This window comes from Podarcis muralis, chromosome 5 (assembly GCF_964188315.1).
Source record: "Podarcis muralis chromosome 5, rPodMur119.hap1.1, whole genome shotgun sequence".
NCBI classification, from domain to species: domain Eukaryota; kingdom Metazoa; phylum Chordata; class Lepidosauria; order Squamata; family Lacertidae; genus Podarcis; species Podarcis muralis.
The window spans coordinates 54715254-54732738 of record NC_135659.1 but is presented as its reverse complement, the minus strand read 5'-3'; the positions used below and the strand labels follow the sequence as shown (position 1 = coordinate 54732738).

At 45.6% G+C, this 17485-nt stretch overlaps 1 protein-coding gene across 5 annotated transcripts in view; it reads right to left on the bottom strand.

Moving 5' to 3' along the window:
* Window positions 1-2: 2 nt before the first annotated feature.
* The window catches only part of INAVA (innate immunity activator), a 41995-nt gene continuing 24512 nt past the window's right edge, over window positions 3-17485 (bottom strand). The window contains exons 4-12 of one of the 5 annotated variants that reach the window (XM_028733927.2): window positions 17018-17130; window positions 14789-14913; window positions 13090-13212; window positions 10621-10849; window positions 8671-8724; window positions 7457-7691; window positions 6739-6909; window positions 4952-5669; window positions 3-1724 (exon numbers count right to left, since the gene is read on the bottom strand). In XM_028733927.2, the coding sequence (XP_028589760.2) occupies window positions 1632-1724; window positions 4952-5669; window positions 6739-6909; window positions 7457-7691; window positions 8671-8724; window positions 10621-10849; window positions 13090-13212; window positions 14789-14913; window positions 17018-17072 (1803 nt within the window). In that variant the 5' untranslated portion in view covers window positions 17073-17130 and the 3' untranslated portion in view covers window positions 3-1631. Of the gene's footprint in view, window positions 1725-4951; window positions 5670-6738; window positions 6913-7456; window positions 7692-8670; window positions 8725-10620; window positions 10850-13089; window positions 13213-14788; window positions 14957-17017; window positions 17134-17485 lie in introns of those variants that run through there. The other 4 variants (XM_028733926.2, XM_028733925.2, XM_028733928.2 and 1 more) reach the window with 4 other exon arrangements.

Genomic DNA, 17485 nt, shown 5'->3' with positions numbered 1-17485 from the left:
TCTGAGAATAATTCTTTTTAATAAAAATAAAACAGGCCATTAAGTGTAAGTTCAAAAGGCTCTTTCAGTGGTACGAAGATTGAGCTGATGAGGAAATGGATATTGATATAGGTATGAGCAAGTGGCTCTGATCTAGGAAGTTAAAAACAAACAAACCCAGAAGCAACGAGCCTGGCCAGAATTTAAGTGTCATCTGATAACTGTATCTTTATGACCTGGCTTTTTGCCTTTTCTGTACTTAATTAACAGCACACTTTGGGGCAACAACAAAACATTGTTTTTGTCTGTTTCTAAAGAAGTAATCAAAGCAGAGTCAATTCCCAAATGATGACTTGCAAGGATTAGAACACACAAGGACTCAGAAAAAGCATCCTATTCAATATAAAAATGTTCAGGTAGATTTAACACTGTTTTGAGCTGAGTCCAGGTAACTTTCATAGTTGCACATCATACATATTCCCTCTCCCTCCACTGGCAAACCTTGTACAAATAAGTTAATATTAAGAACAGTGTTGGTTGCAAATACCACACACTTGATCATCATGATACCATAATTAGTGCTTTAACATCCCTAGGTTACCCGAGAAGCAAAGACCAATATTAAAGAGAGACGGGTACTTAGAAAAGACCCAACAGAAAGTAGTAGAGGTTAAGCAAAACATCTTGTCTTTGTCCAGTCTAGGATTGCACGACAAATTAAGTACAAACCTGGCATCCGGAGAATCTGCTTTTCTTTTTCAAAACTGACATTTCTAGCCTTAAAAGCACGAAGGCTTATGCCCATTTTTTTGCCATGACTTGTAAGTTGAAAAGGTTCTGGGCTGAGACCAAACAGAGTCACTCTCAGTTCCTTGTGACATGCTTGTATAATGAGAAACCCCTTCCACGAAGTGATGGGTTCCATACAAAGATAGAGCCACACATGAAAAGGGCTCCTTTTAAGAATCGTTGTGATGTAGATACAGAACCAAGAACATGGCAAATGCTGTGAAAAGCAGTTGTGAAGGGAGAACAATAGGGAAAGGGCATGTACACCAAACTACACTTGGGGAAGCTTGCTTGCCTCCATTGCCTGTTTGCTACATCACACTACTTTATGCAAGAAAAAGGAAGACAACAGAGGCTCCACATCTAGCACTTGTGAAGGCAGGCAGATTCTGCTTCCGCAGGGGAAAGAAAATTCATGTAGCCAGGCTTGGCTCTTTTCTGAAAAGCTATAAAAGTTCTAAAGTTCTTGCTTTCATAACCTACAGCCGGCTCCCAAGATCTTTCCACCACAGACAGACGTGAATAAATAGGCAGACAAGCAAACACTAGTTAAGAGGGGTGAGGGATCTTGCTGTGCTCTGTATTCCGCACAGGACAGGAAACCCAGCCGTCTGTCGCAGTCGTCTATTGCATCAGTTCATCATGGGAACAAAGGAAGAGACTGAGCTATATAGTCTCACATAGGTTGCAGAATAGCCCCTAAAGTGTTCTCTTTAATAAAGCAGGATCAGATGGCCGAAGAACACACCAAAGTTTGACACAAAGCCTCGTCTTTCCAACCTGGAATGGGGAGACGGGTCGGCCTAGGCAGCCAGCCTGCTGACATTGCCGAATTGCAGGAAGTCACGGTGATTCAGCAGTCTCTACACCTGAGTAATGATTTCTCCATTTTCTGGCACGTAGACCTGCACAGGGGCTCCCTCAGGAGACCGTTTCAGGATATGGACACGGGGAACCTGGAAGGTTAAAAAAAGGAGCCTCTTAATGGAACTGCCGCACCAGCACATCTCCCCAGCAGCAGCAACCCCACTACCACCAAATACAATTTCCTTCATCAAACATGAAAACATTTGTTACAGCTGATGGTCACTTCCTATCTTGATTGCCTCAGGAAAATGTGACCCATTATGTTTCTCCATGCCTATAAAATCAATTCCTCTCCCATCATTAAGTGCAGTGTAAAAATAAAGTTTCCAGGGCAATCTTTCCTATTCTTTCCATTCAGTGCCATTAAATTAAGTGTCTTTAAAATGCTGTGATATTTTCCAGCCAGATTACCATTCGTGCTTTCACCTTTGGGGGTTGGACTAGAGGACCCACCACATAGTGAGTCATGGAAAGGAGGTGCTCTGGCACTTTTCAACAGGGCTGCGGCACCTGTGGCCCTTCCAAAGAGGCTGGGACTCCCAGCAGCCCCAGCTGGCATGACCAATGATCAGAGATGATGGGCCTTGTAGTCCAGCAACAAATGGAAGACCACAAGCTCCCCATCCCTGCTGTAAAACAAATTAGGTGTCTAGAGCATCCTAAAGAATTCACGGAAAAAGCTGAGCCCCTGCAGGCAAATAAACAGAGCTTGCCATAGCTTTATGCATTAAGAAGGACTAAAAGAGGCTTTGGCTGAGGAAGAGGCTCTTAAAAGTAGCAATATTGGCATAAGATGGTCTAACTGACTACAAAGTAGCTTCTTATATTTATATTGCCATGCATGGGTGCAAAACCAAAACCGCTTCTAACTATTAATCAACATGAAGCTTCCACGGTTTCTACCCATTATTCACAGGCATGTCCAGAGGAGCACCCACTTGCAAACTTGAAGTGTGAGCTCACTCTCAGAGGGGTGGCTATTTTAGTCTGTTGCAGCAAACTGGCATCTTAAAGACTTAATAAAGTAATGAGCTTTTGCGGACTGGAGTCTATTTCAACCGATGCTTATACAAGGAGATTGTCCTCATTGCTCCTCCTTTTAGGTGAGTAAAGTTCCCCTATCTCTTATCTCCTGAATGGGGACCATAGATTTAAATGAACTGGCCAAAGGAGGTTTGGAAACAGCGTAATCCTATATCTGCAACTGGCCTCTAGGACTCACAAATAAAACTACCTGAAAATGCACATGTGCCCCAACTGATGGGCATAGAATTGCCAGGGATTTATCTGATGTTGCATTGTTGGGTGGTTTCCTTGTGCTGAAGATGGATTAGACACAACATGTAACATGCAATGTATGGTCGCTGTCTTCCCTTGCTCATGCGAATGCTTCCTAGCACAGCACAGAGTTGTCTGATTAAAATTTCACAGCTCTCTTCCAGGTGAGGGGAGGCACGCATTGAAGAGGATGGGAGGAATCCAAGGGCAAGCTCTTGCTCGCATGGTTGTGGGCTTCAGCCCTGTGCTGCAGGCGAGGGAGATGCCCAAGGAGGAGAGAACTGTGCTTCATTGTGCAACAGTTTTGCACATCGAAAGAACATAATTCTCCAAGCGGAACCACCAGGATTCATATCTTTCAGAATTCCTCTCACTGACTATATTTCTCAAGGAACAGCATGCAGAGTTGCCAGAAGGCAATGCCGTTGTCACCAACCATCAGAACAAAGGAGCAGCAACATAACCTTTTCCTATCTAACAAACTGCCCAACAAGCATACAGGTAAAAAATACGGTAAAGGACCCGTGGACAGTTAAGTCCAGTCAAAGGCGACTATGGGATGCGGCGCTCATCTCGCTTTCAGAACCAAGAACTAGAACAAGCTTAAGGACTACTGGACTTTATTGAGGTTCAAGGAAGTGGATACTACTTAATGTGTTGTATTCAGTGCTAGTCCTACTTAGAGTTGACCTTACTGCCATTAAGGAGCCTGTTAGTCTTGTCCAGTAACTTAAATGGGTCTACTCCTGAGTAGGATGAACACTGGATACAACTCTATTATTTTAAAAATTACCTGGGCAGAGAACTTGGAAATTTCCCCTCTGCCACAAACATGAGTCAACTCTTATAGGCTCTGAGCCAGAAGACTCCTCTTCATGAGTAATTTGGAACACTCAAACAGCTCTCAGTGCAAACAAACATCTGAAACTGGGGTGGTGATTTTAAGCAGCTGAATGGCCCTTGGGAAAAGGCTTAGGCACCCCTCCCATGATCTACCGTTCTCAAGTCCCCATCCCAAAGCACTATCTTATTACTATAAATTGAAATTGTGGTAGTGTTGCATGCATTTGTGTTGAACTTCTAATTAGTCGTAGGGCTGTGCCAAATGTCTGTTCCAAAGCATAGTACTTTCAGTGGACCTGTAAATGCACTTTTTAAATAATAACAATAAAAAAGCTTTTCACAACATTGCTAGAAAATAGCACAAAAGAAGCAGCCAAACCCACTAGCTGTGTATGTTTCTCCAGTCCTTCCCCCCCACTAAGCCCATGAGCTGTAAAAAGGCCCAGCAGTGCAGTGCGCCTATGTGAGGCGACAGCAGTCTGTGGAATCTGCTTTTCCCTGAGCCCGTGGATGGCTCTCCAACTCACGGAGAGCAGACCATGTCTCTTGGTTGCCATGAGCGAATACTGCTTCCACCAACACACATTCTGGTGGTGTACCAAAATAGCAGCTTTTGCCCACGAATATGTAAGACAGTCAACATTTGGGTAGCCATAGCAGGCTGCAAAAAACTGAAAAGAAACGTAACAACCTGAGCAGTGAAGTGAATCACACCTGAGAGGCACCTGCCTTCCTCTTACAGGAGGCAGCACTATAGCATGCTTCTACCGATCTGCTGGTACTCATGAAAGCCTTCCTCCATTTTTCCTATTCACATGGGCGCACACACAGAGCTTTCAATTCCTTGTGTGCCCAGATACTAACAGCCTGTAAAGTAGGAATGGAAACCTGTAGTCTAGCAACATCTGGAGAGCTACAAGTTCCATCATGCTGACTATTAGCCCTGCTGGCTGGGGCTGATGGGAGTTGGAGCCCCATTAACATCTGGGGGCTGCAGATTCCAGATTGCCCACACCCGTTAAGAGGCTTCTACACTCATTTGTTTATAGAAAATGAGCTTATCTATGAACATGACACATTAGCATGTTCTCCTTAATCAGGTTTAGCTGGAATATTGAGGAAACTCTTGCAGAAACAGTAAAGAAGAGGCTGGCACCTCTCTCCCCAAGACACCTTCCTGCCCAAAGAGCCTCACCTGAATTTGCTGCCCCATGGAACAGGAGGGGCGCAACTCTCGGCCGGGCCCGCTGCGCATGCGAAAGGCCCCTTGTCTGTCCAGGGAATGTGGCCGCGCATTACGCATCCGAGTCCGTTCGTGCCACGATTTTAGCTCTTCTGTCACGGCTGACTTGGAGAGGACTCGGGGCCCCATTGGGGAGCAGTCCTTCAGAGACGGGGTGCGCACCACCCTGCTGTGGGAAACAACCGACCGGTGGAACCGCACAGGCACCGCCTCTTCCTTGTAGGCAAAATGGGCGGAGCTTACAGACAGGAAGGGCGGCCGGCTGTGGCTGAGCTCCCGCCCAGCCGGCAGGTGGTTGTCATATTCTATGGCAGAGAAGTAGCCCAGCGGTGAGAGCAGCTTCTGTGGACACTGGCAGTGGTATTCGGGTCCGTTCCCCTTGGAGGTCTGGTTCTGGAACGGCTGCAGGGGCTCCTCCACGGGGACTGAGGAGCTTGGCTTCAGGAAGGAGATGTCAGGGCTGCTGCTGCCGGCAGAGGTGGTATAGGAGATGCTGGAGACATCCGAATTGCTGTCTTCTGAGGCGGAGTGGTAGGTGGGCTTGGCGGCTGGGTTGGCCTTGGGCACAGAGAAGCAGTACTCAGGGACAGTGACAGTGTAGTAGGTGGGACGCCGCCTTGGCAATGCGCTTCTTCCTCGGGACTCGAAGCCTTCCCGGGATGAACACACCCTGGAGGCCAGAAAGAGAGAGTTAAGACCATCTATCAGAAGCTCACAATGGCCACCTTAACACCTTTGAAGCACTTCCCCCTAAGGATTATGGGAGGTGTAGTTCATTCAGGGCACTGACAGAGGGCCTTCTCGGTAGTGGCGCCTGCCCTGTGGAACGCCCTCTCTTCAGATGTGAAGCAAATAAGCAGCTATCTTCTCTTTAAAAGACGTCTGAAGGCAGCCCTGTTTAGGGAAGTTTTTAATATTTAATGCTATATTGTTTTTAACACTTGATTGGAAGCCGCCCAGAGTGGCTGGAGAAACTCAGCCAGATGGGCGGGGTATAAATAATAAATTATTATTATTATTATTACTGAGAGTCGTTAGGAGGCCCCCTTCCCCTCACACAGCTACTGTTCTTAGAGTTCCCTACAAGGAAGGATTGATTGTTAAATCCAGGGCTTTTTTCATCTGGAACTCAGTGCTGGCACCTCTCAGGTGGGCGCCATTGCCATTATAAGAGAACAAGGGAGGAGTTTAGAAAAAACAGCACTGGTTAAACCACTCTAGGAATTGCCTGAAAAACGCCAAGAACAGTATGTCAGATGTGGGGAGGAGAAAGGAGAAATGCTTGCACTGCCACAGCAATCTCCTTAGAGCTACTTTGCATTATTATATGCTTCCTTTGTATAGTTTATTCTGCACGCAACTGGAAAAGGAGGGTCATGAAACAATGCAGGGCACTGAAGCCCCAACCCTTAACTGCTGGAAATCCTGTTTGCCCCTCCTCTAGCTTCCAACATTTTCCCAAACATTGCTCATTTGCCTTCAAACCTATTTTCATAGGTAGGAGGACTAGAAAACCCTTTTTTCAAAACAACAACAACAACAACAACAACTGAGAGGTGAGATTCCCAAAACGCTGAATTTTAAATTTTGCATTTGTGAGGCCTGATAATAGAAGCACAACGTACACATAGCCTCACCCCAAGGTGTCTGACATGTTCAAACTTCAAAGAGTGATTAGGTAACAACAGGGCAGGGCCACCTCCTTGAGTACGTGAATTGACCCTAAGTCCATAGAGTACCTCATGAGTTGAGGTTCTCCTCTCCTTCCCAGGAACTCAGGTGTCTGTGGGGCACTGGAACCAGCCTGTTTCCTTACTTCCAGCTTCCTGGGAGGAACAAAGTGGCATGGCGATGCCTCAGCACTCGTCTGGGGGGTACGGCTGGGTGATGGTTGAGGCAGCAGGCCTGGACTGCTGTAACAGAACACAATAAGAACATCAAGTAAGAAACTGCCTGCAATCCTGTCATCTTTCTTTGTGTGCAAAGGAGTGAGAAGCTCTGGTCAGGGGTCAAATCCCCCTCCCTTTCATCTTCCCTAAGAGTGAAAAACAGGAGTAAAAAGAGAAAGAAAGACTCAAGTGGGTCCACAAAACCCGCTGTTCTGGCTTAGTTAATTGGACTACTAAGTTTCTAGGTCAGTGGTTCTCAAAGGACACTTTCCCCAATGCAATTGTGAAGCCTACATTGGCTGAGATTTACATGCAATTTCATTTCATGTTATTAAATTAAGCAACTTTAAGGTGGATTTATGGAAATAAAAAAAAGGAAATATTGCACAATCAAAATAAAGCAGCAAAACAATACAATGCTTATTGTTCTTAAAATGAAGTAATGGACAGACACTACAGTAGTTTCCATATTACATGCATGCAAACAACCATTAACAGAGGCTGATCTCAAGACCACACAAGCATATCCAAAGAAGAACAAGAAAAGTGAGAGAAGAAAGGTCTTGACCTTGGCACACTGCTGGGCTCAGTGGATTTCTTTGGCTTTTCATAGGGCTTGTCCAGACTGGTCTCTTTCCATGGGCTGTTTTGGATGGGAGAGCACTCCACGTCAGTGGCTTGGTAGTGGGTTTGCCCTTCTAGTAATGCAGAACGCAGAGGCTGAGCCGAAGAACCGGGCGGGGGTTGGAGGCGAGCTGAAGCTGTGAGCATTGGCGGAAGATGGGCGCTCAGCACCTGGGATTCTTCAGAAAAGGAAAAGGAAAGAACTGCAGCGTTCCAACACTAAAACCTGGGTGGTAGCATTATCTACTGAGTTACATTCAAGGTGCTGGAACTGGTGTACAAATCCCCATGCATCTTGGGACCAGGGTACCTAAAATATGATCTCACCCCTTACAAACCCACTCAATCACTGCACTCTGCAAGTGAGGGCCTCCTGCAAATACCATATTGTAATGGGGTCAACCCTGCACAATACAGGAATCGGGCCTTTAGTGTGCTGGAATCTGCCCCTTGGAATTCCCTCTGTTGTGTTTTCAGCACCTACTGAAGACTTTCCAGTTCCAACAAGCCATTTAAATGGAGGACTTTGTCCCAAACTGCATCTGTACTGGAACTACTTTTAACAGTTTTCATATGTGGAATTGTTTGTAATTGTTTTATGTATGGAACTATTTTTAACTGTTTTACACTTTTCTTGTTTTATAGTTGTGACTATTTTGCTTGTTTCAAAACGGTTTATTTTATTGCTGTATTCTGCCCTGGCACCTTATAGTAAAAGGAAAGTAAGAGATCTAATAATAGATTTTTTAAAAAAGCATGAATAACCACTGATTTAGGCGATATCATTCAAAATATACCAAATCACTTATCACAGACTCTTATCATCTCTAGATTAAACCAAAACAGGATGTTGAATTTAGCAGATATCCACAGTCATAAAAGACCCACTTATCGGTCACCTTTGTACTTGAATCTTTTGAAAATTTAGATGAGATCCATTCACTAACTCTCTTCTCTGCCTTGCAAGTCCAGCTGGCTGCTGTGGCCTAATTCTTAGTCATGTGGTATGAATCAAGGCCAAACCTCGACAAGATGTCAGAGAGCAGTGATCAGATACAGTTTGTCTCTTCAAAGGCTTAACTACCACTTTACGCTCGGTGAAGGAAAGGCACAAGCACACAGTAATGACAGTGCAGAGGTCACAGTTATCTAGTTTACCTTCTTCTACCGCAACAGCATCCAACAAGGAGTTCTCATCAGAGGCACTGAACCCTGGGGAAGACACAAGAATTGGCACGGACAAGGAGGAACAATGATCAGATTTTCAAGCAGTTATTAGAACCCTCTGATGCTCCCTAGAAATATGTGCTCATAAATCCCACTGAGCTTCTAGAAAGGGGAAATAAAAGCTCCCTCTCCTTCTCCCCCCCTCTCTCTCACACACTTCTTAGTTCTGAGCTAATTCCCAGAGCCTCAAACCACATCATTCAAAGCTCTGCATTCACACACACTTAAGCTCCTCAAAGAGATATTCCCTGATGCAGTGAATTAATAGTAATCGGGGGGGATTTAGAGTCACATTTTGGGAATCTTCTTCCCAAACAGGCAAAACACTTAATTACGAATTAATATTTTAAAAATTCTTTCACTCTTCAAATGCAGTATGGATGCTATAAACTGGCCACAATCCAATGCAGAGTTAAGTGCCCTCAAGATGATTGATTTTCGGAGGCCTTAAGCATGCTTAACTCTGTGTTGAAATGTAGCTGCCAGCCAAGGAGTTTCTTTTACTGCCTGCCCCCAGGCGATTCTGTGGCCAAAGGGAGGGTCAGATGGCCTCATTCAGAAGCTGAGACCTCTTGCCCAATCTGCCTAGACATCTCCTCCATCAGCAGGGCAGCTGTGGGATTCCTCAGGCAAGCGGCAGAGGAGGGAAGCAGCAATTTCTCACGTGCAAACATGCATCTTCCTTCAGTCTTGCGCAAAAAACGCTGGACAGAGAATATAAGCAACCGCCCACCCACACCAGTGGACCTATTATCAATATAGATGCTTCCTTAATGGAATACCTGGGCAAGAACCATCAGAATGTAAGACGAGTCTGCTGGATCGGGCCAGTGGCCAATGGCCCACCTTGTCCAGCATCCTGTTCTCACGGTGGCCAACCAGACACACAAGGGAAGCCTGCAAGCCAGAACATGAGCAGCCTGCCCACCTGCGGGTCCCAGGAACTGGTATTCAGAGTCATGGTGCCTCTGACAGTACAGGCAGAAAATAGCAACCATGGCTAGATAGCCTTGCCCTCCACGAATTTGTCCATTCCTCTAACAAAGCCATCCAAGCTGGGGCCCATTACTGCCTCCTGTTGGAGCAAATTCCATAGTTTAACAATGCACTGTGTGAAGTGCAGTGCATGGCCCTTCATCTTCCAATACTCAGCTTCATTGAGTGCCTGCAGTTTCTAGTGTTATGAGAGAGGATCTATAGGTCGGGTGGGGGGTGGAGTGAGTGTTACAATGCCATCCTCTGCATGCTTATTTCCCGCTGCACCCCATGCGGCAAACTTTCCCACGTCCCTATAAAACCAAGAGATTTGGATCCAGAGCTATCTAACTTTCTACGCCTTCCTAAGGGTTAATCTGGCACTGCAGGTCTTTGCGTCATTCGCTGCAGGTTTCTACATGCTTCCTCCTCCAGCTGGCTCTCCCTGTTCTTTATTGAGCTCACTTTGGCAACCGCTGACAGAAAACTGCAGTTTGCGTAGATTACAGGGGCAGGAAGAAGCCATAAAAGGTCAGTTTCCTCCCTTGAACTGGGATGAATTCCAACTAAACCACGCCTGTCAGGAGCCTGTCTGACCTACTTCTGATTTCTAGGGACAGATATTTAATCCCAGACTCTGTCTTCATTTCCTGACAACTCAAGGTTTTTTGGTTGGGGTTTTTTTTTAATTAACAAACCCTCTTCCTTATACTTACTCATTTCAATTTATCACCATTCAGTTTTGTCCTGCTGTACAGTGGCCACAAAGAACAATTTTACTATACCTCCCTTTGTATATTTTTATCGTCATTATCACCACACGCAAAGGACCCATTTCTCAGACCTGCCACTCTAGGCCCTTGCGTTGATCTCAAGGCCACTGTGGGATGCTGAGCTCCAGCTCACCTTGTAAGGCTGGCGCACTGGCCCTCAGCTGTGACGAATGCCTGGCTGCCTGGCGGCACTCTGTGACAGACTGCTCCAGCTCCTTCAGCTTCTTTTCCTCCTTCAGCACAGCACTTTTGCGGCGCTTCCGAACCTGCTTGGTGAGATTCTCTTCCCGGGACAGACATCGCGCTGCTTCAGCAATTTGCAGCTGCAGAGCTAGGTCTCTCTCCAACATGCTCAGAGGATCCTGCGGAGGAGAACAGACATGGATTCCAAACTATGAAACTCTTCGGAAAGGATGGAGCGACCCAGCGTTTCAAAAGGGGGCACACGAGGACTAAAGTGGCAGAATCCAATATCACAGCAATGGAGAAGCCCAGGGAAGGGCTGTACAGCTCAGTGGAAGAGCTTGCAAGAGATCCTAGGTTCAATTTCCAGCATCTTCAGCTAGGGCTGGGAAAGTCTGCTGCCTACCAGTTTGTAATAGACCAGGGTTTCCCAAATATGGGTCTCTAGCTGTTTTTGGACTACAACTTCCATCATCCCTAGCTAGCAGGCATCAGTGGTCAGGGATAATGGGAACTGTAGTCCAAAAACAGCTAGAGACCCAATTTTGAGAAACACGGGTGTAGACAATACTGAACTAGATGGACCAATGGTCCGATTGGGCATTAGGCAGCTTCTTGTATTTCTAGGGCACTCTTGGCAGCTGGATGCTTCCAAGACATTACTACCATTACCCCATCCCCTGCTTCAACTCATAAATCATAGGCTCCTTCCTTACGTCCTTTGGTAGATCAAATCAGATATTGAGTATGACTTTCATGCATCTCCCAGTTACACTCCATGTGCATTCTAGATGGTCGGATGAAAAGATAGCAGGGTTCTTGCACTTTTAATAGCTGCATAGAAGTGGGAACCTCAGTAAATGTAGCTTGCATGACACCAGCTGCAATTCAACTATTAAAAGCACACAAACCCAACTGTCTTCTTTTGCATCTGAGCACCCCAGTGCATTCAACTAGTGTAGAAAGGCATCACAGGCTGAACTAAATCTTCCTGTCTCACTCACAGTCAGGATAATTAAATAACAATAGACGGGTGATTTCCCACTCCTTCAATGCCTGCTTATGAGCAGAATGGAGATTCTAATCCAGTTTAGGGATTTGCGAATGCTGAGCCAGGGATGGTAATTATTCTGGATTTAAGAAATCCGCAGGGGTGTGTTCTTCTGTTTGAGCCATAGGACTGATGTCCTGGGCCCAGTTCCCAGCTGTCTGCCCTGCCCAGGCTTCTGAAGGAGGAAAACTATCCACAGACTAAGAGGAAATGTTCTATGTTTTGGGGGCAAGAGCTTCCTAATGGCTGGGGAAAGGGAGCAAAAAGGCAGGTCAGTAGGCATCATTCGGCAAGGTGAAGGTGAAATGAAAAGCTTTCCAAAGTTACGCTAAGTGTGTGTGTGAGAAAAAAGCTATGGTAAGCAGGAACACTTGTACAAAACACACACACACAATTCCACTCGGAGCGCACACCCTGTGCCACCCACTATGGGCACACAGCAAAAAAATAATAAGCAGCACCACACCTAGGCTGCCTCCTACTAAGATGATTATTAAAACAGACGACAGGGGAGAGAAAGAGAGAGTGAGACTGCATAGCTGAAGAGTCAACAGATCCCACACCTTTGATGGAAATGAGGCCTAACTCCCTCTGTGTGTTTGGAGCCTGAAGCGTCTCTGATCCCTTTGGGAGTTTCTAACAGGATGCTGAACCCGAACAACCTCATCATTCCCCAAAGTCCTCTTTTAGCTGACAGCTGCTTCCTGGCACTGTATCGTCTTCAGTGGGAATTCACAGCATAATCCTAATGCAAGGCATCCCTTCTCAACAAAGAAACGTGTTTGGTTTTTTCCTGGATTAGTTTAACTTGGTTTCAAAAATGGTGGGGGAAAAAAAAATTCCCCACTTCTATAAAGGCTGCCTGCCTGTTAAGAACTGCAGGTTCATGTAGACAATTGGTGAAAGGGATTACAGATGGAAAATTACATGGGTATGTACATACCCTCACCAGGGGGGAACTTGCTTTTCGCCCTCTTGCACTTGACACAGAGAACTCTTTTACTGTGCAAATTGAAATTGTGTGGCTTTTTGTTATCTCTGGCTGTAAAGGCTCTCAGAAGAAACCAGTTTGATTCTCAGTGAGGTGGTTTGCTGGTGATTGCCAGTAGAGAGGGGAAGTTGCTTTTGAATTGCAGCTTCATCTGCCAGGAAAAAATGGCCTAGTGACTCTAGTATCAGCAGCACAACATTTTTCTTCCCATCTCATTCTGGACACTTCTGCGCTTGCAGCAAGGGTTGCCATGACAGCTGATAGTGACTCCCACCACAAGCAGATTTCCAAGCAGCGCCCTGGATAATTGGAAATGTTGTTTCTGCCCATATTCCCTAAACTCAGGAGGAGAAGCACCTCAGCAAGATTCCTCTTACCACTCCTCTGGAGAGAAAGGCCTTCTCATCCAGTCTGAAAGCAGCACCAATTCGACGTCGGACCTTTGGGGCCACTTCTCCTGGTTTCAGAGGATACTCTGAAGGAAGCAATCCTGTCAATTCCTGTCAAGAAAACAGCAAAGGGAAAGTTCAGTTCCTAGAACTCTGTACTTTCAGTCACACCCTGGGTCTTCAGAGCAGCTTACAAAATACCTGTCTATCAATCTCTCTCTCTAAATAGGATCTCATGCCATTATTTTGTTAGCTTGGCAGCTTCTTCTGTTTCCTCAGTGTCCCATGACATCAAGTTAACCTCAGGCACAGACGACAGCCATAGATAGATGCCACACAAAATAACCAGGCCTGAGTTCATTCCAAACCAAAACTGCTTTTTTTAAAGTGCAGCCAGACCCAAAATGGACAGTTACTGGGTGGGGGGAGGTGGGCAGTTCAAAAATTCAGATTATGCAAAAGTTGTATTATGTTAGGTGATGAAAAAGTGACTGATAAAAATGTGAAAAGTAATTTAAGTAGTCCAGACTCCCGCAGACCAGGTCCTGTTCAACCATACCCATTTCTCTTCCCTTTGCCAAAGACATGCCCCACACTCCACTGTTAGTTGGGAGTTCAAGATTCCTCTTGTGTGAAGTTTGACTATAACACTCTTCTGCATTAGTGCTGCCAGATTCCCAGTTCTGGGGATTTTCTCCCACTCTTTGTAGGCTTCCAAATGTCATGAAATGTGTCTCTAAGCAAGAAAGTATGTACACACACACACACACACACACACACACACACAGAAGATGCACAGGTGTGTTGTAGCAGTGTGTGCTTTGTTGTAGCAGTGTGTGCTTTGTGCTCCAATTACAATGGCAAACCACTGGGCAGCTCTAAATTTCCCTTTAAAAAACATTTCCCCTAAACTTATTTACAAATCCAATTATTTCCAGTGCCCCCCTGAAAACTAATGTCAAGGCACATGAAGAGGTAGTGTTAGATAGGAAATAGACTGGGGAAGCAATAGAAAGTTCCGGAAAATATTCCCTAAAACATTCAAGAGAGCAAGGTACAGTTCTGGTGTCCTGCAAAACCAACCAACCAAACAAAAACCCATTTGTTTTGTACTCTTTTAACTGAGGGTAATAGCAATAGGCTAGAAAGGGTAGTTTATTGTTTTAATTATTTTCTCCTTGACACATTAAAATACCACAACTAATAGTGTTTGGTTTGATGGGTTGGTTCTGATCCAGGGGGCCCAGAAAATTTTCTCTGGGAGAAACTTCCACATTCAATTTTTAACTATTTGCAGTGTCTCAGGTCAGGAGGGGAAAGTTACCTCATCAGATTCACTTGCAGCATATGGCTAGGCTCGCTTAATTAAGCTTGTTAATTATGGGTTGCTTTAGAAGTTAACGTCTTGAATAATGCAGGAGCAACTCTCCAATGGGGAAAGTGTTCTTGATACAGTCTTTGCCCTTTCTTCGCCCCCAGATATTTTCTCCTAGTACTACCTTTGGGTTACATTGCCCCTCCCTCATCTCTGAGTGTCTTTGATCTTTGAAGAAAGCCTCTCCAGTTTCTGTGAGCGTCCGAGTCCAAAGAACCACAGCCCTTAAAGATGGGCCCTCTTTACTTTAGCAGGACACCTCATGCAGCCCAAAGGGTGTGTGGCAACCCTGCGGACTTCCTGGCCCCTTACCGCTTCGCGCAAACACAGCCTTCGCAGCTCCTGCACGCAGGCCTCTAGTCGCTCCTCCAGCGCCTTCTGCTGTTTCCTCATAGCTTGCGTCAGATCCTTCATTGGAGACATGGGGCTGTCTAGTCCTGGAAGGGTTGAGACAGACACAGACTGATGACCTGTCAGGTGCTACGGGCGGGAAGGGAAGCAGCAATATTTAATGACCCATACAGAGATGCCCTTGGGCAACTTTCTGGAGCCAGCTGCAGGTCTTGCGAATGCATCTTAAAGACCGGTGTCATTAGCAGTTATCATAAAAATGGCATGGGACATCAAAGGAGAGGCTGTCTTGACAGCTCATCAGGTGGGGTATGGAATGTGTACAACAGCCAGGACTGATTAGCTCTTACTTCCAAGCTGCAAGCACCTCAAGGTCATCGCAAATCAGATAAGGAGGAGACTCCATGGTGATATTCCTGATCATTAAGTTTATTACAGAACTAAGCAAACAGATTGGGTGCTCTGCTCACAGACCGGAACAAAAAGGAGTCTTTGATATTTGTAAGCCTTAAGACAGCAGTTCCAGAAGATTTTAGCTCATGCTGCTTCTTCCACAGATCAGAGGCACTCAGCCAGATTGCTGACTCCTCACAAGCCACATAAAGGTCAGATCTCAACCCACACTAGCTCATTCATACAGGACAATAGGAGACCATTCCCTCATAAGTGTAGGGGTGGGTGCAGGGTTGTGTGAAACCATACAACACTTTCTGAGTGGTGATGGTAGAAGAAACGTCTCCAGTTTAGAACTAACTTGCTAAACTGGGAGCAGTTTCTATTCAGATGTGCCCTGAGATATCAAATAAGCACTTGGGGTTGCAAAAGGAATCAGACTAGGAAGTGGATGCTGAACTCTCTTATTATTTTGTTTGTCTGGATCCCCCACTGCAACTCTTGCTTAGAGCTGCCACGCACTATAGATCCCAAAGTAGTGCTGTTCACTGGCATGAGCCCACCCTATGAAAAAAGATTACCATTCATTGTCTGTACACATAGATAATTCAAAACCATTAAGAGATGCCTCATATGCCATAGCTTCCTACATGAGAGGGAATCTTGTTGTATATACAACATCGCATCTTAAGTGTGGCCTGATTATTTACTTCTACCACAAGTATGTTGTTCAGCACTTTTACGCTAATTGTTCATGGAAGCTGTTTCTAAAGTTTATATATAACTAAGTAAGGACAATGATCATGTATTACTCATGCAGAAAGTATGCCACATACCGGGCAGCCGAAGGATTTTAGTGAAACAGTCTCCTACGGAGTCATCAGTAGGGATTACGTCCACTTTGCAACACCCCAGATGGTACTCAACTAAGTTTTACTCAGAGTAATACCAATGAAATCAATAAGCATGACTAAGTTAGGTCCATTAATTTCAATGGGTCTACCCTGAGTAAGTTGAACACTACCCTCTGCCTGTATTTCAATGCTACTAAGGTTTTTTGAAAAGAAATCTTTTATGATGAGGAACCAGTTATATCACAAGATAGAATCATAGAAAGGGACCACAAGGATCATCTAGTCCAACCCCCTGCAATGGAGGAATCTTTTACCAAATGTGGGGCTCGAACCCACAAGCCTGAGACTCAGAAGCACGATACTTTAAATTGGTTGGGGGAGGGGAGAAACTGTGGTCTTTCGGATATTGTGGGACTACAACTCTCATAATTCCTTAACACTGGCCAAGTTGGCTGCACTTAATGGGAGTCCCACAACATTTGACGTGTCACTCCTGTTTTTAAAGCACTAGGATTCCACCATGTAACACCAGCCCCCAAAATCCAAGACCACCCTTGATAGCCCTTGCTCCTGTCTCCATGTGTCCACGCAAGATCACACTCTTTTCTGGTATCCTGGGCATCCCCAGCGGAACACTTTGGGCTACATCATAGCCCAGCTAGGAGGAAGCCGGACTGAAATAGAATCAACAAGGAGCCAGCCATGACTAATGAGTCAGAGGGTTCTTTTCACAGCTGTGCTTTGATCTCCATGCAGCTGTGGTGAGACCTTCTAGTCTAATCTTCTACGGTAAGTTTACAGACTTGGGGCAGAAAGAAGACCCCCCCACCCACCCCAAACAGTGCAGTCATTCTTGCTTAAACCTGTTGACACAGGAACAAATCCAGGAGACGATGCTGGCACTACATGATAATGAGCAGGAATTTCCCCATCCGTCACTCACCTGACTGTACTATGATCCCACTGTCTGTGTCACTGGTCTCATCCTTACTCTTCATGACCAAGCTCTACGGAGGGAGGCAGTAGGATCACACCTGGAAAGTGCTGTGATGTCTCCTGCTAACACAATAAGGCACACACATTATTTATATACTTATGCCACATCTTCACTCCAGTTCATATACAACCCCTCTATATAGAGCTTCCACACGGTCAGAGCCTCCATGTTGCTAAAGGTCCTACCAGTTCCAAAGTTCAGGGCCGGCTCTACGCTTAGGTATAGTGGGGCAACTGCCTCAAGCAGCTGAACTTGGCCGTCATGAAAGGGTAGCAAATTATTAGCTATTTAATTTCTGACCGTTATATTTTGACTGCCAGAAAGCGGGGAGAGAAGCGCTTGTGGCTGTTCCCCTCACCCCACAATCCTTGAATACTGTACACCATGACTGTGGGAGGGGTTTTCATTGCTACA